At 40.2% G+C, this 24,950-nt stretch overlaps 1 protein-coding gene across 2 annotated transcripts in view; it reads left to right on the top strand.

Annotated features, from left to right (window-relative positions):
* The window catches only part of sema3h (sema domain, immunoglobulin domain (Ig), short basic domain, secreted, (semaphorin) 3H), a 56,120-nt gene that overhangs the window by 733 nt on the left and 30,437 nt on the right, over window positions 1–24,950 (top strand). For both annotated transcript variants that reach the window (XM_077514853.1, XM_077514852.1), the window contains exon 2: window positions 20,050–20,204. In XM_077514853.1, coding sequence (XP_077370979.1) covers window positions 20,050–20,204 — 155 coding nt within the window. The remainder of the gene's footprint in view (window positions 1–20,049; window positions 20,205–24,950) is intronic.

Raw genomic sequence — 24,950 nt, 5'->3', positions numbered from 1 at the left:
GTAAACATTGCCTTCTCCTTAAAAGGGAGTTACGATCCTTGTTCCTATGAGGTAGGTTTAATTTTCCTAATGTCTATTGAGAGTTATTAGAGATAAAATGTGATGCAAGAACAACAATAAGTACTTATCAGAGTACTTGTGAGCATTAAAAAAACAAAAAACAAAACAGTTCCTCTGAGATTGTATTTATTTTTTAATTTCATGGGCGGATGGATCAGGGGTGGAGAACCCACTAACTGTGTATGGCCACCCTGGGCAATTACAATGAACTAATCTCAATTGTTTGCAAGCAATTTAGCAATGAAGCTTAACACCAAAAGACATGCAACTCTGAGTTCTTGACAGCTCCCACCCACCTTCAGGATTCAGAGTCAAGTGTCTGTGACCATTTCAGAAAGCTCGGCAAAGAAATAATTATCTGATGGCACAAATCCCATCACCACCAAATTCATTATTTCTTGGCCCTGTGCCAATCCCACCTCCACCGTATAATGCATGATGAGCTTGTCACAGAAACGGAACCAGAGGTTATCCCTGCTTTTCTCATTGTTTTTATCATGTATCATTGACTCGTGTCAGTGTGTGGCACAATGCACAGACACGTTGAATCATCATGCGGGTGTTCCACAAGAGCACCGTCTGGATCAGTGGTATGAATAGCTGAATTGTATTGGAGTATTCCCTGTAACGTGCGCACTGTTCCTGCCCACATGTCTTTAAACCTCGTGGGAGCCCCAAATGTCTGGGTGTGGCCTCACATGTGATGAGATTGAAGTGTGATATTTACGGCATTGTGATGATTCAATCTTAGCATGATGCTGGTTTGTCGCGGCGTTAGATACCATTCCCAAAAATCTTGCTCAAATTCGGAATTGAACGTCCTCAGAGGCTCTCCACTTGAAGGATTTCACTGTACATGAGTAAGACATTTTCAGCATAGTTAGGCATGTTCAGAAGACTGTAGGGGTTTATTGTACACAAGTGTGGTGACAGTTATGTTCTTTGAAGAACACATTGTTGCGCTATGTCAGGACAAACTCATCTCCTGGTGGATCCAGACAGCAAAGAGTTAAACGGTGATTACCACAAAAAAAATTGATGTACCATAATTAATCAATACTGGATTGAATTGAAGTGAATCAAATCAAATTGGAAAAAATCGAATTGAACTGAACTCTTGTGAATGGAAATCAAATCGATTGAGAAAATCTGAATCGATACCCAGCCCTAAGAAGGTGACATGTTAAGCAGTTGACCAAGAAAATAAAGGAAGCGTTCTTCCAGGTGGGAATTAAGCTTTCATGACATCTCAGCATGTGAACATGTGAAGAGTGTGCATACACGTGCATGCGCTTCAATATAAGTGGGGTTGAATGAAGTTGATGTGTGCAAAAAATGCCTGTGTGTATCTTGTGTCCCCGCTGTCCTGTCTGCCTGCTGTATTCTTCAATGATTTCAACAACTGATACGTGTATGTGTGTTTATACTGTACATCCACAGAGTTCAGCGTGTTCATCTTTGCAAAGATCACAAGCAGAGAATAAGTGTTGTGTTGTGATTTGTGTTGGCATAGTGGACTGTGTGTGTGCGTGGGTGGGTGTGGGTGTGGGTGTAGATGTGTTCTGTCGCTCTCTGTGGGAGTTTCTATGCTGTGGCCATTTCCCTTCCCATCACTGCTTTTTCTCGTATTTTTCCTCTAACAGATGGAATCGATTTTTTTCCCCTCTATTGCTGTAATTAGAAGATTCAGGTTCTAGTTTGTGTTTTTGCAACCGTAATATACATTTGGATTTGGGTTTCATACTTGTTGCTAAAACAACGGGAAATCCTAAAAACATTTGTCTGACCTCATGAATATTCGATCAGTCAATCAAACATGATTTGTATAGCTTTTCATGCAATAGGTCAGTGTTTCTAAACATTTTTTCAATGGAGCCCCTGTGAAATATTTTTCCGAATTATAAATTCAAATTTGTGCACGTAAAAATAATTGTCAACATAAATGGTTCTCCTTTGGGATCATAGTAAGAATCGGTTTAAAAAGAATAAACCACAATCTTAATTTTAAATTAAAACAGATCTGAAAAAAAATTCCTTAAAATATTTAGTTAATAATTAAAAAGAAGACTGACAACATCATGGCTGTCATCATTGAATATTGTTACATTCTGAGGTTGGATCCCAAAAGCACAGACACAAATAAGATTTTAACTCTTTATTCGCATAACATCGAGAGGCGTAGAACAAACGTGACTAGAGGAGAAACAATGAGAATGCATCGAGAATCACGAGACGCCAAGCCCCCTTGGACTGTGGAGATGCACAGAGAAACCGAGGTAATATTCCGACAAACACACACTTTGCGGTTTGGCTTAAATAGACAGTGAATTGATCGGATTGGCTGTGGCTAGACATGTGAGTAACAGGACTGACATGGAATTATCTGATTGGCTGTTGACCAAGTAAGGAGATTAAAGATTCTTGACATCACATAGCTCCTGACATCACATAGCGTTTTTCCAGTTGAAACCATATGATGGTTAAATCAGTTCAAAACAGACACTTGACTTCACGGTCATGACCCAAACATAACCCTTGCATGACCCAAACTTAACCCTGGCATGACCCAGTCATGACAAATATTGCATTGTTGTACTGAACTGAGTCTTTTCACATTTAGTGAGACATGTTTGTGTGACACTTGTTGAGGGTGGGGTTGAGGAATCAAGTGCAGGGATGCAAATGAAGCCAGGGAGGGGTGCAAGGCACTTACGGAACAAAACTATTCACAAAAACACTACCAAGGGTACTGGGAAAGCTCTTTGTAGCCTGTTGGCAGTATTGTGACCTGTTTTGGGTTTTTTGATGGTTCTGACCAAGCCATTTCAAAATAAGATGCTGCCCTATGTTAAAAAAAAAAAAAGACTCAAATGTCACACAAACAAACAAACAAACAAACAAACAAACAAACAAATAAAACACAAAAACTGCAAGTAAGGTGACAATGATCTGACAAAGACTGACATGGCAATGTGTCATCCTTCTTCAGTCAGCAAACTTGTTGAGACTGAATTAACAGCCCCCTCCTCCCCTTGTTAATATGATTGCTGCATCGACAAAATTCCACACAATTGACGAGACACAATCAACGGATTAGTCACTTTTGTGCCCATCCCTAGTCGTTGTTCTCACAAGCGTGCCATTTAGAAGGCGGATTTCTTTAATCTAATTTGGTTGTGGTTGGGTTCCGTGTTCTTTTAATGCACAAGAGAAATGGAAAATTAGGGTTAGTTGTGGGTGAAAATCAAAGAAAATGATCATCTTGGGTATTTTTATTTGAAACCATAAATTAAATGATGGATGTCATTATACTAGTACAAAACAACTGATGCAACTTGAAGTGAAACATCGTGAAACTTTTTGAGTTTATAGGATGTGTTGTCAGGCCCAGGTTGTACCGCAATGAGGCACAGACAGATATTGTTTACCAGAGCATTGTTGAGATGGAGCTCAATAGAGTTTGGCTAAATTGCTGGTTTTGTCCCAGTGTTTGGGTGGCAGAAAACTTAATTCTCGCATAAACTGAACAAAAGTACACATCCATCATTCTAACACAATTTTTCTAAACTAAAGCATGACCAGCGTGTGGATGTGTTTATTTGAAGATACCGAAAGTGGCGTCTTCCAGCAAAGTAATCAATTACAGCACAGGATGTAAAACAGCATTCCCAGCAAAGCAAGCAAGTCGCCAAATAACAACATGTATCCATAAAAGAAGTATCAAGAAATGGCTTTTAGTTTGCTTTTGGGACACTCATCCTGATTGGTAAAGTACAGCCAGACTCGAAATTCAATATATTTCTGATTACATCACATGCACACTCAGAGCTAACACACTGCACACAAGCAATGTGTCTCATCACATTAATGAGAGGCCTAAATGCACACACACATACACATGCTCGTTGCAGATTCCATGTGGACCAACAAATGTCGAACCAGACAGCAGAATCATCGCATGAGAATATTACGACGTCCTCAACACTCCTGAGGTGGTTAATCACAAATTGGCTCATGATGACTTAATTCGTATTTCTCTTGGAATTGGGTTATTTTTCGATAGAATCGTCCTGTATGCGACCATCTGTGGGGAAATGAGCGAAGATGTCAGCTTTGACCTGTGACCCCCTAACTGCTTCTCACATGGCACTTTAACTAATCTCATCGCTTTCTGAACAGATGCCCATATTACAATGTAAATGTAAATGAGTGGCTGCATTCAAATTGCTTGATGGGTCAGTTTCGTATTCATTAAACAAAAAAACAAAAAAAGACTGTTTACATAGATCAGTCTAGTGAAATATCTGGACACAGTTTTAAAAGAGATGTTACCTTGTTTTGGAAGACCAACATATGGAAGAATTCCAAAACAGCTGTTTCCATGTGTCCATCGCACCCTTACAAATTGGCTGTTTGGATTAAGCAAAAGGACATCATGAAACTCTGGGGTCCCTGAAACCAAAGCTGACAGTCACACAACCCAGCTGCTGTGTACTCATTTTGGCCTAAAAAAAAAAATCTTAAAGCAAACTAGCATATGGACACAATTCAAATTTGTTCAGCAATATCAACATTGATTTATTGCTCATAGTTTTATGGTGTGGATTTTATTGTTGCTTAACAGTGCCTTTAAACAAAATGGAATGCATTACTTGATACAGATTAGGTTGAGTAGCTGTTTGGGCTAGGTTAACAGTCATGAGAATTCCATATTGAATTTTGACTACATTTTAACATATTTTTTTTACATAATTATTGAATATTTTTATTACAAGAATGAGCTAATCTGTGCCTGAATGTTCTTGGTTCTTCTGTTCATTTAATATTGTAGAATAATGCTGCCTAGAATAGAGCCATAGCATGGCTGTGTTGATTTAGTTCAACTTGAACAATAGCTGACATCTTGTTGTTGTTCTTTTCAAAAGTTAACACTTTGTCCAGAATGAATGTGATAACTTCATTATTTTCCATGTACAATTATCCGTTTAAAAAGTAATTACCTATGCTGAGGAAGTAGGTAACAACCAATCATGCCTGTTACAATTGAAATGTGGTGGTGGACCCAGGTGCAGGGAAACACGGCGTGGAGGCAGAGGTGCAGTTAAAAAAAAAAAAAAAGATTTAATTAAACATAAACAAGGATCTGGCTAACACACGAAAATATCCAACAAAAACAGCAATGTTAAACATGGGGAAACTCCGAGGCAAAAACATGACGGGAGGAAAACACAATGAATCTACGAGGACAGCAGGGAGACAAGAAACTAAATACACACACACATACAACAATTGACACAATTAGACATAGCTGGGCAAGACACAAGCGGCAGAGAATACTGATTGGTTAACACATGAGGAAGGGCAGGCAAACACAGGTGGACATGACAATGCTTTACAAGACTAGGGAGGCACACAAGGACAACAAAACAAAACACAGATCATGGCTGAAATGTAAAGAAACATGAGGACAAACACGAAACCCAAACTAAACCTGAACCGTGACCAAAGTAAAACAAAAAACTAACCAAAACCCAACCCAGACCATGACAATGGCTCAGTTCGCTGGCCAAACCCAGAAAACAGGTGAGCCATGATTGGTCGTTACTTACTTCCTCGGCACAGGTGATGTCATCTTCAATCGGCACCAAGTGGAAGAATGTGTTTTGAAAGGTAAAAATTATACATGAAAAATAATGAAGTTACCAAATTCATTCTGGACAAAATATGATCTTTTTACTGCTGAAAATAGCCCAATGAGTCATGTATCCGTCTAATCACAAACTAGTTTACACTGAATCAACCACATCACTTCTTGTTACAATTTAGTGGTTCACTTCATTTTGCTTCAATTGCTTCTCAGCATGATTAATCAACAATTAATCCATAGCATATTAATTAATAGTAATATTGATGTCCCCCATCATTGTCCAAGCTCTGTGTATACTATTAAAGTACAAACACTTCCAGAGGGATATTAGGCTATTGAGTTGTTTCATTATTCATATATTCTTTCAGATGTGTTTCTATCTAGGCCAGCTCTGTGCTGCAAATTGCTGCTGCTGAGATGCACAATTCACGTGGATGGTGATGTGACACCACTACATTCTCTATTATTCATTTTAATGGTTGCAGTCGCTTGTCGCTGTTCAAGTGCCCATTCAAGTCAAACCCAGCTGCTGGCTCAAGCAAAACAAAAGTTATGTAAGGAAGGCAACCTCATTTTCCAAGATGTCCCCTTGCAGATATAGCCAGATAAGGAGCATAGAAAACTTAAACAGAAACTTAATACCCTTTAATAAACTTGGGGAGCACTATTGAAGTATGACTTTTCAGGCATATTTTATGAAGTCTGAAATGCACCACTTAGGGACATTTGTTTTATGGTCAGCTGAGGATAGGAAAAAGTTTTTTTGTTTTTTTTTGTTCCCAGGGACACAACTTTTTCCCTTTGTCTTTCAGCGTTGAGCATACTGTTAATGTGTACTGGAGAGGTTTCTGGTGTTAGGAGTCTATCTTTAGCCTAAAGCAAACAATTAAGTAAAAATTAAGCCTCACATTGCTTCCAATTCCCTCAAGTATCAATTTAGTACAATTTCCCCCCTCCCTCCATTTGTAATCTTGAGTTGGATCTCCTTCCTCCTCTGTCTGTTAGACCATTCCATCCAGTTGAACCCCTTTTTCTCAGATGCTGTACACATTTTTCCCCCCCCACTACTAAGTCATGCAATTGATTCCATAAAATCAACATCAAACAACTGAATCCTTGTTTGTTGGGGTTGGAATTTGGATTGACACATTCTTAGCAACCCTTATCTGGACACGGATTATTTCAGATTCTTTCCGACAAGCATACCTGTCACTCTGGCTGCTTGAGGGAATGTAGTCCACACAGCGCACTTGACTGGTTGCCTGGCCAGGTGCAAGTCGCAAATTGAGTGGATCACCAGTGATGAAGAACAACGTCAGGTTTATGTCATTACATTTTTATGCCGAGTTAAAAGTAAGCTCCAAAAACAAGAAGGTGCCTTTTCGTCCCACCATGTTCAGCCTAAATGTCTATGGCCTTTCAACACAATAAATAAAGATAAATGGAATTTGAGGAGAGATCTTTGAATAACCAAAGGTCCCAATCTGTGTTCTGTTTGTGGGGAAGCCTGTTCTTCTCAACAAATGCAAATCAGCTTCGTCTTTTTAGGTTGTATCACATGCTTTGCCAAATGACATCAGATTTCTGTTGACGCTAAACCAACACAAATATTTGCTGGAATCCAGTCAAGCCTCACAGAACTGCACCAGTAAATGCTAATCTGACATTCCTATTGCTACATAAATGAGATGCAACCTCAAGAATCCTTAATGATGGGAAGATTTGCCAAGTGACACAAAAGCTTGGAAGTTGGGCTTCCCTTTCCTGTTTAAAAAGAGATTGTCTTATCAGGAAGTCGTAGTATACAAATTGCAAATGTTTTGGTCTGGCTTTTTAAGCAACGATTCATCATAAACTTGAAACTCAAATCTATTTGAGTCACAGTAAAAATCCCGAGTAGCCACAAGCTTTATTTATTGGACACTTTTGCAGTGGTCATGTATCGCTCAACTCTGCTTTGAGGCTGAGCCAAGAAGTAGATCACTATCAGCCTGATAACTTAGTTTTTCTTGTTTTTGCTCTTAATTGCATGTAAAATATACAGTATGTTGAGACAAGACAGTCCATGCTCTCCTCATAAGGAAAGATCACCTCAAAAGGTGCTGGTAGGTGACACAAATATATGTACTGGTATTTAAAAAAAAAAAATCTGCTCCACTTTCAAAACAAATGTATATTTAAAAACAAAATAGATTTGTCAAGCACAAGCCATAACAATAAGTGGCACTATGTGCATTTTTGCCAAACAGAGGAACCTTTATTTGCAACACGTGCCATAGTGAGGCAATGAGTGTTCTCCAATAATAACAGTAGGTTAGAACTAAAATTTGACAAGTTTGTGCTGTGCTTCACTGGAAACCAGACTGCAAAGTTTGATGATGATGATGATGTTGGTGATGATCATACAAGCTGAGGTCAAAGTTCAAGCTGTGTACAAGGGTCTGGTCTGTTGGTGACACAGTCCAGACATGCCGTCTGTGGGTTTGGTCTGCAGTTGACTTGAGCGTGTGTGCCAGCACGAATGTCGTAAGCTTACATGGGACATTAATAAGCAATGTGTCTTTAAAATACAGTAATAGCTAGTTGTATTGGAATCCGTCGATCAAATGAGGGTGAAAATGTAAAAGAAAAGTTTCATTTTTATTTATTTTTTTATTTAAAATGTAAATACATAAAATAAAATAAAGTACTTTACAGTATATTTCTCTCTTTCTTACCCCTTTGTAAACTCTTTCTTACAACTAACTTTTGTATTACTTTCTTGTTGATTTGCTCCCTGTAAATGAAAGAAGCCTTTTTTAATATTCAGTCAGAGGATGAGACAGTGCTTCAAATTGTATCATGTCTGCAATTAGACAAGGGATGCATTGCACGAACAGAGAAACCATCAAGCTTTGTTAATGTTAGTCTTATGTAAGGCAGCAGTGATGATAACTAATTGGACACGTCAAACAGTGCTGTGATCTTGACTAAAATGGAACACCAGTAGGGTACGACTACATCTACGGGAGATGGGAAAAAGATTATTTATTTACAAAAATTAAATACAAAGTAACAACAGAGAACAGGACTGGATTGGACTAGAGATTGTCTTGAAGAAAAAAAACATTTAAAGGAGAAACCTTGACTAAGAACCCTGAGAAGGCTGAATGCAGAACTCGAACGTACAAAGTCACCTCAACTTACTGACAAAAGTGTCACTTAGGAACCCCAGATAGGGCAAAGCAACAATTATATTCCATCCATCCATTTTCTTGACCGCTTATTCCTCACAAGGGTCGCGGGGGGTGCTGGCGCCCATCTCAGCTGGCTCTGGGCAGTAGGCGGGGGACACCCCGGACTGGTTGCCAGCCAATTGCAGGCAACAATTATGTATGATAGAATAAAGGCCGATATAACAAAATAACAGTGACTAAACAAAATAAGAGTGACTATTACAGCACCATAGCAACTGACAACATCATCATCGTAACTGCATAGCAACTACAAAATAAGAGCGATAAGGAACAAGTGACAAAAACATTCTCATCATGAGGGGTAAGACCATAAAACACAATGACCCCGTGACCCAACCCACATATGTATTTTGTATATAGACTCTGCTATTTCAAGCATTGCAGAAGGTCCATAGACTTTGTTCCCAGGCTTCTTCTGCAAGGCTGTTGTAATTGCGCTAGTAATTGGCAAAGTGATAACCCCATTTCCACAGGAAACATGCCCCTGTTTCCTCACCCCTGCTACCAGTACCCCTCCAGTAGTCGCGCAGCCAACAAATTCCACCCCTTGGGAATGCTGCACCAGACACTGGAGTTCCGTCGGGCAGCAGACGGACGAAGACACACGCAGAGACAACACACACACACACACACACACACACACATACGTTGTTAGCGTAATTCGTCAGATAAGCGAGAGTGGTAAGTGTGCCTGCCCAGATGTAGAAACACATGAAAATCAGTAAACAACATTTGAGACATGTTTTGATGAGATGAGTCTGGAAAAATGTGACTTCAGCCTTGAATCGCATCAAACACCTTGTGTTGAGGAACGGGAACTGAGAGCAGGCCCTCTTTCAAGTCCAACATTAGTGACCTCTGACAAACATTCCCAGAGACACACGCCAACATCTTGTTGAAAGTTTTCACACTCACAGAAGTGAGATGATGTGTTAAATGTGCAGCACCAACGACATGTCCATACAGTGTATTTGCACAAAGGACAGCTTTGTGTGGACTTGCAGCCTGCAGATGTGTTTTCATGCATGTGGATGAAGAAATTCTTAACTCAGAGTTAGGAAAATATTAATACTGTCAAACGATAATTTTTTATGAACTAATTAATCGCACAATTTTCCGTAACTAATAACAATTAATCACATTTTGTACTTTGGCTTCTACTTTTTTCTTCAGAGCTTGTAATAGATATCTGCTTGAGTAAAATCTTGGAATTCTTGTCCATCCATCCATTTTCTTGACCGCTTGCTCCTCACAAGGGTCACGGGGGTGCTGGAGCCTATCCCAGCTGGCTTCGGGCAGTAGGCGGGGGACACCCTGGACTGGTTGCCAGCCAATCGCAGGGCATACAGAGACGAACAACCATCTACACTCACAAGCACACCAGGGAACAATTCAGACACTTCAATTAATTAACCTACCATGAAATAATAAATAAATAATAAAATAATCAAATAGAAAGACTATCCTAATAGCTTTCTTTGATCTTTGAATAGAATACTTCTGTAAAATGCAACTGTTAAAGGCACAGTCTTCCATTTTCACTCAGGAAAATGCAATATATAAATACAGGATTTACACCCATGAACTGCTTCTCAATCTACACTTCTGGGCTTCTGTTAATGTGTGGTGGTGATTTTTCCTAAACCCCTACGCCCCCAGCCTGTATTTTGCCATTTTGTGTTTGTTTTGTCAACTGCGGGATGTTTCTGTGGACAGACAGTTGTTTACCCCTCCAGCCAATCGCAGAGCAGGGGGTGGCGAGGGGCTCGTTGCAGACGGGGCGAGTTTGTCGGCTGCATGACGTCATTCCCGTGTCAACTTGACAGCACGCACAGATTTTTTTTTCCACTCACTCACTCACTCACTCACTCACTCACTCACTCACTCACTCACTCACTCACTCACTCACTCACTCACTCACTCACTCACTCACTCAGTGAGTGAGTGAGTGAGTGAGTGAGTGAGTGAAAAAAAATCTTACATGTAAGAAAAAAATCGCAAAAAATCGGTGCGTGCTGTCAAGTTGCCACTGGAGTGACATCATGCAGCCGACAAATTCTGCGACACGCCCCCGCCGCCCCCCGCTCTGCGATTGGCTAGAGGGGTAAACAACTGTCTGTCCACAGAAACATCCCTCTGTTGACAAAACAAACACAAAATGGCAAAATACAGGCTGTTTAGGAAAAAAAAATCACCACCACACATTAACAGAAGCCCAGAAGTGTAGATTGAGAAGGAGTTCATGGGTGTACATCCTGTATTTATTTAGTGCATTTTCCTGAGTGAAAACGGAAGACCGTGCCTTTCAAGCTTTAATTTTGACTTACCTAGAAAATATACATTTTAAGACATAATCACGTGAATGTGGACATGGCCTCCAAATGGGTCTCCATAATAGCTCCTTTAGGCATACTGTTTATATGACTCAACTTGAGCATACAGTAGAATACTGTACCTGTATGTCAATAACATTTCAAAAAGTATGCGACACGTTGATTCACTTGGAAAGTTTTGAAAGTTTCCTCCCTCTAAACGTGTCGCTCTTGATCAAATCAAAATAAACAAATCCAGCACCACGAGCCTGCTCACCAAATTAGGAAGCGTCCCACTTCTTCTTGGCTGTGTCGTCAGATCGGCTCTCATGCATTCAAGAGATGCCGGCATGGAAAAAGTAGTGTTGACACTCACCATATGCTTCAGAGATTCTGAGCCACGTTTTTCCGCCTCATTGCTTCATCATAGCTGTCACCGTCCGTGACATCCCTTCGCTTTGACGAGCGGCTCTGCATTTCAGTCACACTTGATTTCCAAACCGCAAGTTCTAAAGGTAAATGTTTATGTCAGAGAGATAAATAGTTTGTTTAGCAATGATTACTAATGCAAATACAGGTTGCAGCTATTCTAACATCACAGTACAAGTACAGAAGGTTGAACAGTTGCAGTTTGCTTGTAGTAGTTGCAAACACAGCATGTGCTGACATAATTAATGTCAAGTCTGCTTGTTATGGACAATAATTTGTAGTGTAAACGCAGACCTCATTATACACTTGGCGTTGTATCTCACAGTGCTCACAAATAACTCATTTTTTTCTCCCCATTTACTGTTGCTATGGTTACATTATATCCTTATTTAGGCTTTACCATTAACTGTCACACAAGTGTAAAAATAAGCAGATATGAATGCAGAAATAGTGCAAACATGATACCGAGTGGTTGTGTCCCCGCTAGGTTGATGATTGATTGATTTTCTGGCCCGGCCTATTACCCATTGTCATCTGTGAGAGTCAGAACCTTGTTTAGTTCAGCAGTATAGGTCATGGATTGATGGATCTTAGCCATGTGTGTGATCTAGTTATGGATCTCACAGTGAGGAGCTTTAATTGAAACCACTGTGAGATGCAGAATGCTGGAGCGTGACAACTTTTCTTGTTCCTAACATCTGTGTTGTGACAAAAAGGCGATAAACACAAACCAGGGGTGTCATTTGACGTCACATGGCTCAAGTGCAAACATGTTTGTTCCACTGATGAAATTATAATAAAACCAAGAGCCGTAATCCAAGTGGCAGGAGGGAAATATGTCTTGTGAAAAACAATATAAATGAAGCAAGACACCCTGACTAGAAAATCATTTTTATCAGGAGAGGAATTGACGCTGTATCAACTAACTTAAAAAAGAAACAAAAAAACAAACAAACAAAAAAACTGATTCAATTACTGGTTTGGTTATTGTTTGTCAGAGTAAAAACAGATGTTTGCAAATGCTTTTAAAAAAAACAAAAAAAACAAAATATTATTATAAACACAAAGTATAATCAGTCTGCTTTGATACTACTACAGAAATCAAGGAACAATTACCATCGAGAGGCTGAAATTTGAAGATTTGGACAATTTAAAGTATGTTAATGACTAATCACTTACTCAATTATTAAAATAGTTGTTAATTAATTAATTAATTAATTAATTAATTAATTAATTAATTAATTAATTCGTTCATTAATTTTTAACAACCTCTACTTGTGTGTGTGAGTGCAGGAATGTTCTTAGCTGTATCACACACCACACAGTTGCTCTAATTGCGTCGAGGCCCATCGGTGTTCCCATGACCAGTAGCCTTTAATCTAATGGCCACCAAAATATCAACTGCTAATGTGAAATGTAAACACACATGGACATCAAGTGGAAACTGGACACTAATGGAGGCACATTCTGTATGGACATGGACACTTGAAGGAATATAAAGTGGTCATTCACGCGTTTCCCACTGTGCATGTCTGACTTTGTGTGCTTGCATGTCCTAATAGGCGATGGCCTTTAGGATTATGTCTCGGTGCGTCTGTTCTTTTATATCCCAACTTTGATTCAGAGTGACAGGGGTCAGAGGGCAATTGGCTCAGATCAGAGGTCATGACCCTCATTGACCATGCTGTCAACTTAAAGCTGATAAGAATGGCTGCACTCAGTGGGTATACTTGTGTGGACGTCTGCAACACTGTGATTGCTGAGTTTCTTTTCTTTGTGGACATATATATTATTCTTTACGATTCTGACACCTGACGTTGTGGTCTTTCGGTGTGGAGTTTGCATATTTTCACCATTCCTTCTCACCGCATCCATATAAAATGAAAGCTATCAATTAATTGATCATTCGTTTCCCGACATAGTTGACCAATGATATTTAGTCAAATGTCCAGAAGGGGACAATGATGCTTTATTGAAGCACTCATTTTCCCAAAACAGTGTTGATGGCAGCTGTTGTGAGTCAAATCTCTCAACTCATTCTTGGGAGTGTGTGCATTTGGATTTAAGGGTTGGGGAGGTAGCAGTGTGGGGGGGCTGCAAGGCCAAGAGACACCCTTCGACCCACCACTCACGCCCGCTCACAAATTATGCCGGCATGGCTGCTGTTGCCACGGCAACTTTCCCAAGAGTAAGGGTGGGGTGGATGCAGCTGGTGATTTCACGACTGAGTCAGTAGCGTGCGCGCGTGTGTTTGTGTGTTTGCAGGGTTGAGGAAAGAATGAATTCATTCTGAATAAGCCATTCATGGTGGTGAGCTCAAGATGGGAGGCATTTGACCAGGCTAAATTGTTGACAAGAATCTGTGTTTGTTTAGGATAAAGAGGGCCAGACGGATTGGAACCAGTTAGACAGATTTAGCCTGCGTCAGACTCAAAGATCTAAATGTATTCATTAATGCTAATGACGCTCTGACACTAATAGGATTTTTGAAATCAGAAGGATTTGTCGAATTATAGATACACTTGCATCTAAATATATGCATTATTATCTCAGTATGGTGATACAGTTCCCTAGTAGTCTTAGTCTATGTCCACACATTACAGTATATCATTTGTAAACATTTGCCTGTATAAATTGTATAGCTGTCCAGTATGTATGGTGTGAGATCTGAAATATACTTTATACAGGGAGTTCTTGAGTTTAGGCGCACTCAAACTAACTAACTACAACAGTTATGCCCGGTCCACCATTTTGGCCCCGTCCGCCATTTTGGCTCCTTGACTGCCATTAGTGATGGGATTTTCTTTTCGGTGATCCAGTCGGGATTGGCTCAGTGAGTCTTTTTGGCTCTCAAACGGCTCCTTTAACTTTGGCTTCTCTTTTAAATAATTACGACAAATTTACCATAGATTTTGATAAATGACTTGGTGAACTAAATATTGCACTCTAATGACTGCAAATAGCAACAATTATCAAGCAAAGAAAAATATATTTTTTTTTAGATTTTATTGAACAAATTAATAGGCTCCATACAATAAACAAGCAACAAAATGAAAACTTCAACCAACAACAATCAAAATAACAATCAAATAACAAAAATAGTGAGTAGTAATTTAACTGCAACAGCAGCAGCGAACAAAACACACATTAGCTACAGGATAAAAGACCTTGCTTTGTTTTAAATTTGCATTGAAAAAATAAAATAAAATAAAAAATCTATCAACTTGGACGAGCTGATCCGGCTCCTTCTCTCATCTGACTTTAACCAATTAAAATGTCTCCAAATGTTACTGCGTTTTCGGCTCATCTTGTTGTCCTTTCCTCTCCTGTTTTCTCCTCCTCCTGTCTCTCTCTGTCTGCGGCTGCGCGGACGCGGCGGAAGAAAACAGCAAGACATTAAAGCGCAGTTTAAGGCACAGTGATGGAATGGAATACTTACAGTACTGTACAGTAAAAATGTTAGCTTAAAATAAAATACAGCAAAACTATGCTTCACATATGGTCTCCTCATCTTCCTCAGTATAGTCAATCAGGGCTTGATGTAACAGTGACAAATATATGTCACAGAGCTGCGGCCTTTTTTACGCCCAAAACAGCAGGGAAAGTCACCAGGCTACTTCCTGTTTGCTTGCTTAGTAACAAGCGCTAAATATGACCAAGCTTGTGTCGTGCTACTATCGTCCCTGGCTGTGCTGCCCTGCACTCGAATGAAAACCAAGTCAAGTGTGTATCAAACCAAACAAAACACAGTGAGTTTTTATACTATACTAGCTGAGATGATGTCAAAATAAGTACGATTGAAAGTGTGATTGAAAGACGGATTCCCTCTCCTCTCTAAAAGAAATTTTGGCCCAATTCTGCTTCATATGACTTTAGAGGTCATGCACATTTGGAGGTTTCACTGCAATTGCTACACATTTGAGTATGTTGCCAAAGCAGTTCTTAGCGACACTTAACATCACTTGACATTGCGTTTTTATGATTTTGATGGTGTGAGCGGGATCTGGTTTTGTGTGGCCTGCTAGATCCTACTGGGATGTTGATGATGTTTCCACTGCAGATGGGGTTTCACGTTCAATTAAGCTGAGCTTTTATATTGAACAAAGCAAGGTCATGCTGCTCTTGTGGCATGCACACTGTAATTCAGATGACTTGCTGGATGCTTGTGTATGCAGATCCAGGAAGGTTCCTTTGGAAGAAGCTGGCTTTCATAAGTGCTATGCCTTCAAGTAGAAATGTGAAACTGTACACTGGCATTTGCTCTGGTTATTATAAACAATGCAAAATAAAAAAAAACTTGCACTCCAACTGACAAATCCTCTGAAAGCCCTACCAAACTTTTACAAAATTGGAATATGATTACAAAAATGTGTACCGGTACATCTTTTTCACCATGAAGTAGTCCCCAAACTTCTTTGGCTGTTTCAAGTGTTGGTTTGAAACCTGACTGACATGACCAAATGTTCCACGGTCCACCCATGTTTACCTTCCGCTATTACAAAATGTCCCTTATTGAGAAGTCCTTATTCATTTTGGTTGAGAATCAAATCCTATTCCAAGTTTACCGTATAACTTATTACCATTTATAAGGTGGTTATGTTTTCATCGCAATTTGTTTGTGGGATTACACAAACGTTATTAAGATATTTTCCCAGTGATGCTGTCGGGCAGTTGGGAATTAACTATTAAAAAAATCATTTTGGGTGTGGATCTTTTTAGACATTTTTTTTCCTCTCAGTGAATAATGTTTTTTTTTTTTTTTTTCCTGAAAATAATCATAATTGCAGATGCAATAAAACAGAGACTGTTGGGGACAAAAATACACATTTTCATTCATCTAAGTCCAAGTATATTGTGGATAACCTTGCCAACGGACTTGTGTTTTATGTTTGATATGATTCCATGTCTAAAGTAAACCAAACAAGAATCACAGTCCCATGATTCATACTATTGAATCGATTCACCCGCTGTGTGTAATGAAACTGAAAACAGCACGAAACCGAGCAATTTGCCACTCTGACCATTTGCTGAAGTACCTGATGAGTTTTCCCATTGAGCTGAGGCAAAGCATCTGCTATCTTGTTTTCTTTAGCTCTCCATTTTACCCAGCAACTTTGCTACCTGTTGTTTTTCCTGATTATTATTATCTCAACACTTCCATCACAGCTCATCCTCAGCATCATTCTCAGGCTGGGGCAACACAGTGACTGCTAATAGATAGAATGGAAATAGTCCCTGAACAGATTTTGTATTCTCTTTTATTTTTACCTCTACCAAGGTGAATGGTATTGTTTTTGGCATTTTGACACATCTTTTTTCATCTCTCGCTGTAATATTACAGTATTAATTTAACAATTAATTACCTGCCATAATAATATAATTGCACCCTGTTTCTGTCTTTTTCAATTTTGGTATTGTCTGTTCTTCACAATGCCTTCCTTGTCCTCCGTCACCTGTCATCCATCCAATCATAATTTATCATCGTTTCACTGTCTTCCCTTTTATGTTATTTTTTCCCCAACCTTTATCATATCTCTCTATCCTCTTCAATCCACATATCTATGAATCACTTTGTGCTGTGTTATTACCGCGACGCCATTACTCATTATCGCCACACAGTTTGGCTTCATCCACGTGGTCCTATACTTCCTCCTCAATCCCCCTCTACGTCGATCATGCCCCTCGCTGCTATCTCCTTCACAATCACCTCCAGTCGTCTCTCATTCCCATCCGGCCAACTCATCATCATCCATCACTATTTCATCATCTCTTCCATCAGGTTTGATTTCCCTCCGCTTCCTCTCATCTGTCCATCACCATGTCATGTTTTGACATTCTCCTCATTCTCTTTTCGTAATGGCCTTACAACTATCAGACTCTTTTCACCTCGATGCCACTTTTTCTTCTTGTAGACCCTCCCATACATCCATTTTCTTGACCGCTTATTCCTCACAAGGGTCACAGGGGGTGCTGGAGCCTATCTCTGCTGGCTTTGTGCAGTAGGTGGGGGACTTCTTGTAGGCCCATCCTTTAAAAAAAAAAAAAAAACATCTCTTTTCTCGCCACCTCCTCTTCCTCTGTCTCCTCCCCTTGACCTGTGTGCGACTGGATTTCACTCACATTTATGAGTGTAATTATAAAAAGGGGGGCACACATTTTTTAAATATAATATAATTGAACAATAAAACACAATGACCATTTCCCAAGCTTGGTTCCATCATATAAGCCCGAAAGAAAATAGCGGACTCCAGCGGGTTCTGATTATTGCTTCTGTGAGTGACAAAATTACAGCGCGGCTCGGAAGAGTAAACAAACCCACATGAGCTCGCAGTTTGTAGCTGCTTAATTGGACTGCATTGTGGAAGTTTGTCATCCCGCCATGTTGGACACTGTGATTGATTTGGCAAGAGACCAGAAGGGACCAAACAAAAACAACAATTCGAGATTCAGTGAGTTTCATATCAAAGAACAGTAACAGTTGTGGTAAGAATTGTGATGTGATGTGATGAGAAAAAAAATATGTGGATGCGAATCTTTTCTTGTTTGTTTGTTTTTCTCTGCTCTAAATTACAGCAATTTCTAACATTGTAACCTTTGCACAAAATCTGCTACAGGATGCTCATTTTAACATTAACTTTCAGTTTATGTAAAAATTCTAGCCATGCAAACAATTTTGGAGTTAGACAAAAAAGCCGGTGGGTGAGTGGTTAGCACGTTTGCCTCCCAGGACTGAGGACATGGGTTCAAGTCCAGGCTCCAGCCTTCCTGGGTGGAGTTTGCATGTTCCCCCCGTGCCTTCGTGGTGCTCCGGTTTAACTCCCACATTCCAATGACATGCATGGCAGGTTGATTGGGCGCTCCGAATTGTCCCTAGAGGTGTGGATGGTTGTTTGTCTCTGTGTGCCCTGCAATTGGCTGGCAACCAGTTTAGGGTGTACCATGCCTACTGCCTAGAGCCAGATGGGATTGGCTCCAGCACCCCCACGACCCTTGTGAGGAGTAAGCGGTTCAGAAAATGGATGGATGGACAAAAAGCCGAACAAACATTTTTACATTTTGCCAAATTTGTCCCATCTCTGTGACAAAATCCATGCATTTGTACATTATGATCTAATGCCATTTTGGCATACTATTTTGTACAAATTCAAATGACTGAGTCTATTCTTTACCTTGGCGAACCTGACCCGGGACTTTTGGATCAATATTTAATCCTTCTCTATGGCAGTGGTCTGCACCTGAGGGTGTCCATCTACAAACAAGCTCAGGTTGTCTGCATGGGGAGACATTCTAGAAATTGTCCTTCATCCTGCCCCCATCTCTGCTATATCCTACCAATCAATCTCTAATTTGTATCAATCTCTCCACCTTTCCTGTCTCAGTCATCTCTACTCTCCACATTCCATCTACTCAGAAACACAAGGTTGCATACCTTAAATCAATTTTTACTAAGCAACATTTTCAACCAAATAGGTCAAATCTATTCCGAAATTTTAACAAAGAAAACACACTGAGCTCAATTGAATTTCCCAGCTTGGCGCAAACTGACAAGGACCTTTTCTTGTCTTTACTTGATGAAAGATGTTATTCAAAGTACAAAGCATCTGGACTGACTGTTAAATAGAGCCATGTGTATAATTATATAAGACGTTTTTGCCCCTCACTGTTAAGTGGAGTTTTCAGTATGCAAAGGCAGCCATGGTGAGGTTATCTAGCGCTTAGTTTTACAATCTCACGCAAAGTTCAATATAAAACACTTGGTAGCAGATATATGAAATGTTAACACAAGACAGATGGACATACGCACACAAAAAAAAAAGAGAGAGAGAGAGAGCAATGATGATAAGATGTTGAATCGGTAAGACTGCCGAATGAACAATTCTGAGCTCTCTCTCTCTCTCACTCAAAAAAACAAAAAACAAAACAAAACAAAACAAGACAAATGGACAGGCAATGCCTGCACCATCTGATCTCCAGCACTATAGTTTTCATAGTTGACATGTCAGGAGACAGCCATATGAAGATACAGCATGCAGGATTTAAGCCATTTGTGCTTATCTGTTATTCAATAAAGTTTGCTGGTGTTAAGAGACTTTTTTGAACCTTACAGTTTAAATTCAAAATTTAACATGCACAGTAGTTGCTTAAATAATTTACTCAACTGCACAGAGTACCAGGCATCTATCTGAAGTACATTCAACTGAGTTATTATTACTTAACTAAAGTGCCAATGGGGATATGTGAATACATATCACTCAGCAGTTTTGTGTTGCTGGAAAGTAATGTTACTGACTCAACTATGGTAAGCAACAAAATTTCTGCAGTTGTAACCCTTCAGGTTGATGCTCATGTGGTTCTTCCTCAATAGAATTGATCTGGAATGGGCGGCTGCTGACGCTGCCCCTGGAGGCGGGAGACCTGCACTCCCTGCTGCCTGATAAAGACGGGATGCATCTTTATGTGGCCATGAAAGATAACCTGCTGTCGACCAGCATGGATGACATTACACAGAACCCCCGCAAGGTCGGTGTTTACTCTGCAAAGTATGATATCGCACACACAAATATGCACACTGGCTGTTGGCAAAGACAGCACATGTGGGCCTGGCCGTATATACTGGCACATCTTGATTTTTTAATGTTTAGAAATTTGGCAGACCAGTTGCGCTATGTTCCAACAGGCCGATGGGGTCTTCTTTTATCTTCTTTTATATGCCCCCAGCAAAGTTACGGAGACTCTAAACTGCATGTACAGTACATAGCGTATGTTTTTTGTTTTTTTTTTTCCTGCTGAGTGGTTGTTAGAAGAGAGTGAGTGAGTGGTTAGCACATCTGCCTCCCTGTACTGAGGAACCGGGTTCAATTCCAGGCTCAGGCCTTTCTCCCACATTCCAAAGACATGCATGGCGGGTTAATTGAACACTTTGAATTGTCTCTAGGTGTGGTTGTGCGTGTGGATGGTTGTTCGTCTCTGTGTGCCCTGCGATTGGCTGGCAACCAGTTCAGGGTGTACCCACCCTACTGCGCATTGCCAGCTTAGATAGGCTCCAGCATCCCCCGCTACCCTTGTGAGGAGTAAGCGGTTCAGAAAATGAATGGATGGATGTTGTAAGATGAGTTTGAAATTACTGTATCTGTACCGATAAGTGTTTTGGAATCATAGCTTGTGGAATAGTCATGGTTTAAACTATTAATATGGGCAATTACATTTATTATTATTAATATTATTATTATTATTATTATTATTATTATTATTATTATTATTATTATTATTATCATTATTATTATTATTTATGTATTTATGTATTTATGTATTTATTTATGTATTTATTTATTTATTTATTTTGCAACAAGCAACAGTAAATTTTTCCATGCCTGCCTCTATGCATATAGACTCCATGGACAAAATTATTGGGACGCGCAGTCTTTACAAATACTGAAGGAAACGTGATTCCTCTTTGCACAGTTTCCACTTTGTTTTGAAAATACTTTCTATAAAATTATGGTGTGCGTCTGTGTTTGTAAATTTTGTGTGGTCAGACCCGAGATGTTGGACCCGAGAGCATCACAATCTCTGTTCTAGTACAAATGTGTTTGATGGGGGTCCAGTGAAGTTCTTCCAGAACCAATTTGTTCTGGATCTTGTTTTGCACTAGCAGACAATTATCCTTCCCAAAGTTGTCCCCACCGAAAACAATGTCCAACATGTTTTGGTATGTTAATAATTAAGCAATATTTAAAGCGCAATCTTTGATTTATTCACCAATTAATTGGATAGGAAAGGTGTCGCAAGACATTTTTCCTCAAGGATCCCTTTACTGGCAATGCTAGAAACTCGAGAATAATTACAGAAAAAAAAAACAGACCTTTTTAGAAGATGTTCTTTGTTTCACATCATTGGGCTTTTTATTTTTTAAATAGTTTAGAATTAGATATAAAAGTCACTTTTTCTTGGCAATAATTTCAATTGACACCAATAACATAAATCTTAACACCCTTGAGGCAGGATGTTCTGAGTGAGCCCTGCCCTTTCCTGAGTCAGATGGTGAAGAACACGTTTCTCTCTCTTTCGTACTTGCGCCACAATCCATGTCACCTTCCATTTATCAGAGACTTACAGCCAGATTGAGTGCTCATGAACATGAACTTTGGCCTGAAATCAGTTTAAAGGAGACCACTTGACAGTTGTGTGCCAATAGCTATTTTATGCTTGAACATGCAGACAGACGTCATATGGCTCTGCCAGCCCGTCAGGATGTGTTCAGGGTCACAGCAAGGACAGAGAAAGCGCTGCACTGTCGCATAAAATCAATACTTACATCAGTGAAATGTGCATGCGGGCAGAGGGCAAGCAGGTAGGCAGATTAACAGCCAGGAGTTAGATGACCAGCCACCCACTCTGCCAGGCAGGCAGCCAATACCAGGATAGATAGTCACATCCAAGACATAACTCAACTGTGCTGGCTAGAAAGTCATGTGCCATATTTATAGTCTGTTTATAAAACGTTCCAACTTGTCTGAAGTATTTTGTTCCACCCTCCCATGTGGCGTTTCAGCCCCCCCTGTGTTGCCACATTCTCATCATTATAGTTTATGTTCTCTGCTAACATAAACACCTTTTCATCTTTTCAGGCCTTAATGTAATAATTACCGGTACTGCTATTTTTCACAAGCTCTGACGTTAATCACAAATTTTGGCAACTTTAAGTGTTTTTGTGCAACATCTACAGTTTTAGACATATGACATGTATTCTTCCAAGGATCGTTCCACAAAAGGTTTGATGACACTGCCATACTTATCATATCATAGATAAAAATCCATTTATCAACAGAGTAAGAAAACTGAACACTAAATCATTTATCTCTTACATTAGGTGACTTATCGGGATAAATGTTACAAAACGGCAGATTTTTAAACAATAAACATGTTGCTTGGAAGCTGCACAGAAAAAATTGCATTATTAGCACAAAATTGATTCTGTTTGACAATTTCTGAAATTAGCACACCAATTACATTTTTGTAAATGTGCTTAGTGTGCGAAGGAAGCTGTTATCCATACATATTTTGTGGCATACTGTCAAAATATAAACAAAATAGATAATAAAAGTTTTGATAATAATAACAATGTGTTCAATAAATTGATTTTTGCAATGATTCAGAGAGTTCGGGTCATGCTGTTGTCATATTTGTGAATGAAATATGATGCTGTCCACCACACGTCTGCATTGTTCAGAGTCTGTCTGCCTGCACCGAAACATCAAATTTAGCAAAATTGCGTTATGCTACCTGCGCCAATAGTTAGACGTGGTTCCAGTCGGTGTAAATTTACTCTACTTTCACATAAAATTGTCAGGTGTGACAAGTCAAAGGAAAGGGTCTTGACACGTCCAGCATTCTCATTTATATAACCAAATTCCCAAAGAAGCACATTGAAGCTTGCATCGGCATGAAAATGAGGATTAAAAAAACACATTTCCATGAAATGACATTTTGGGATGGTGAGAATCTTTTGACGGTGGTCCATGATGGTTCCTGCCAGTGTGTGGTATGCAGCGATAAGGCTTACTGTGGTTTCTTATCTAATCGGCTATCTATCAGGCAGTGCTGCAATGACTACATCAGGGAGCCATTACTTGACAACCCAGATTGTTTCCTGACGGCACCCTCACTTGTCATCAGTTGCAAAGACTGAATTACAGTTTTAAAAGTAGATGGAAAAAGTTGAATGGCATTGGTCATTTTCAACCCACAAAATGTAATGAATTTCATACATAAATAGCACTCAGTTATCAACAGTTGTGATGAAAGGAAAATAAACGGAACTATCAACTTTCGTGTAAATAAATTTTCTTACCAAAAAAAAAAAAAATGTAGCCAATATTTTGGCGCCCAGGCTAAAATGCTAAAGGTATTCTCATGTCGGAAAGCAGACAAAACTAAATCCCTCTCTTTCCTCTACTGTGTCGAAGAAAATTATTATATCCATGAGTTAAACTTTGAGTGGGTCACAAGAAATTAAATCTGGCTTGAATCTGTCTTAAATCTGTCTTATATGCAGCTTCATCTGTCATTTCGGTTTTGGGGAGTTGGGTTTTGGTTTAGTTCTCCGCCACGGCCCTCGGCCTCTTTGTCTTGCTGCTGCCGCCATCTCCAGTCCAGGGTTCAACCCCAGGCAGCGCGAGCACGGCAGCCGATCCAGGATCCAGCGCCAGGCGGCGCAAACGACGTGCCCACCGCAAGGTCCAACCCTTGGTGGAGCCTCCCCAGTTTCCGCCCCCGAATCCAGCTCTTATGCCGCCTCCTGGGCCACCCCCTGATCCGGCTTTCATGGTGTTTTGTGGGGCCATCTTGCGCCCCCTGGTGGCCTCTTATTCTGGCCCTGTTTGAGGACAGTGTTCTTGCTCTCCCGGCCCTCCCCGTTTTGGCTGTTTTTTTGTTTTGTTTTGGGATGTCTGGGAGCCCTTGGTGGTGGTGGTGGTGGTGGTGGTGGTGGTGGGGAGGAACTGTCATGTTTCGGTTTTGGGGGGTTGAGCTTTGGTTTAGTTTTGGGTGTTTATGTTGTCTTTGTCATAATTAACCTCGTCCACCTGTGTGTCTCTCTTCCCCGTATGTGTTGCTAATTAGTGCCCTCTGCCTGCTGTGTTTCCCAGGTGTGTCTTGTTAGTGTCTCGTTAGTGTTGTATTTAGTCAGTGGGGTTTGTTCACGCATCGTGGTAACATTGTCTTGTTTTGTCTTGTCCAGTTGAGGTGTACTAAAGCCTGGTTCACACGGCAGGAGAATTGGTCCGATTTTAGCCGATTTTAAGCGATAATCTTCACAGATAATCCTGCCGTGTGTCTTGTCACCACACACAGCGCCTCCCGATATCGGTGCTCGGAAGGACCTCCGACTTGAAATCGGGCATATCCAACATGTTGGATTTTTTGGCCCGATTTCGCTCCGCGCAGCAGATTGACGGTGACGTGCAGCCAATCAGAAAGCGAGCCAGCGAGGAAGCCGGTGGAGAATACAAAATCAAAACAGTCATGACGCAGCAGAAAGTCTGTGCTCGCGCTTTTTTTCTTTTTTCTTTTTCTTATACACGCACACACATTCTCCACAAATAAACGTGGTCTCCGGGTGGGACGCCAACCCGCGCCGCCAGCACCGAGCCGAGGGCAAGCGATGTCTCGTCAGTGCCCATTTACACTCCTTTAAACAACACCTTTTCTTTTTATGCCGCTTTTTCGGCTTAAAACCAGGATCGACTCATGTTGACAACTCGGAAG

Source organism: Festucalex cinctus, chromosome 2 (assembly GCF_051991245.1).
Source record: "Festucalex cinctus isolate MCC-2025b chromosome 2, RoL_Fcin_1.0, whole genome shotgun sequence".
NCBI classification, from domain to species: Eukaryota; Metazoa; Chordata; class Actinopteri; order Syngnathiformes; family Syngnathidae; genus Festucalex; species Festucalex cinctus.
Note: the sequence above shows the minus strand (reverse complement) of the source record. Positions and strands in the feature narration are given on the sequence as shown.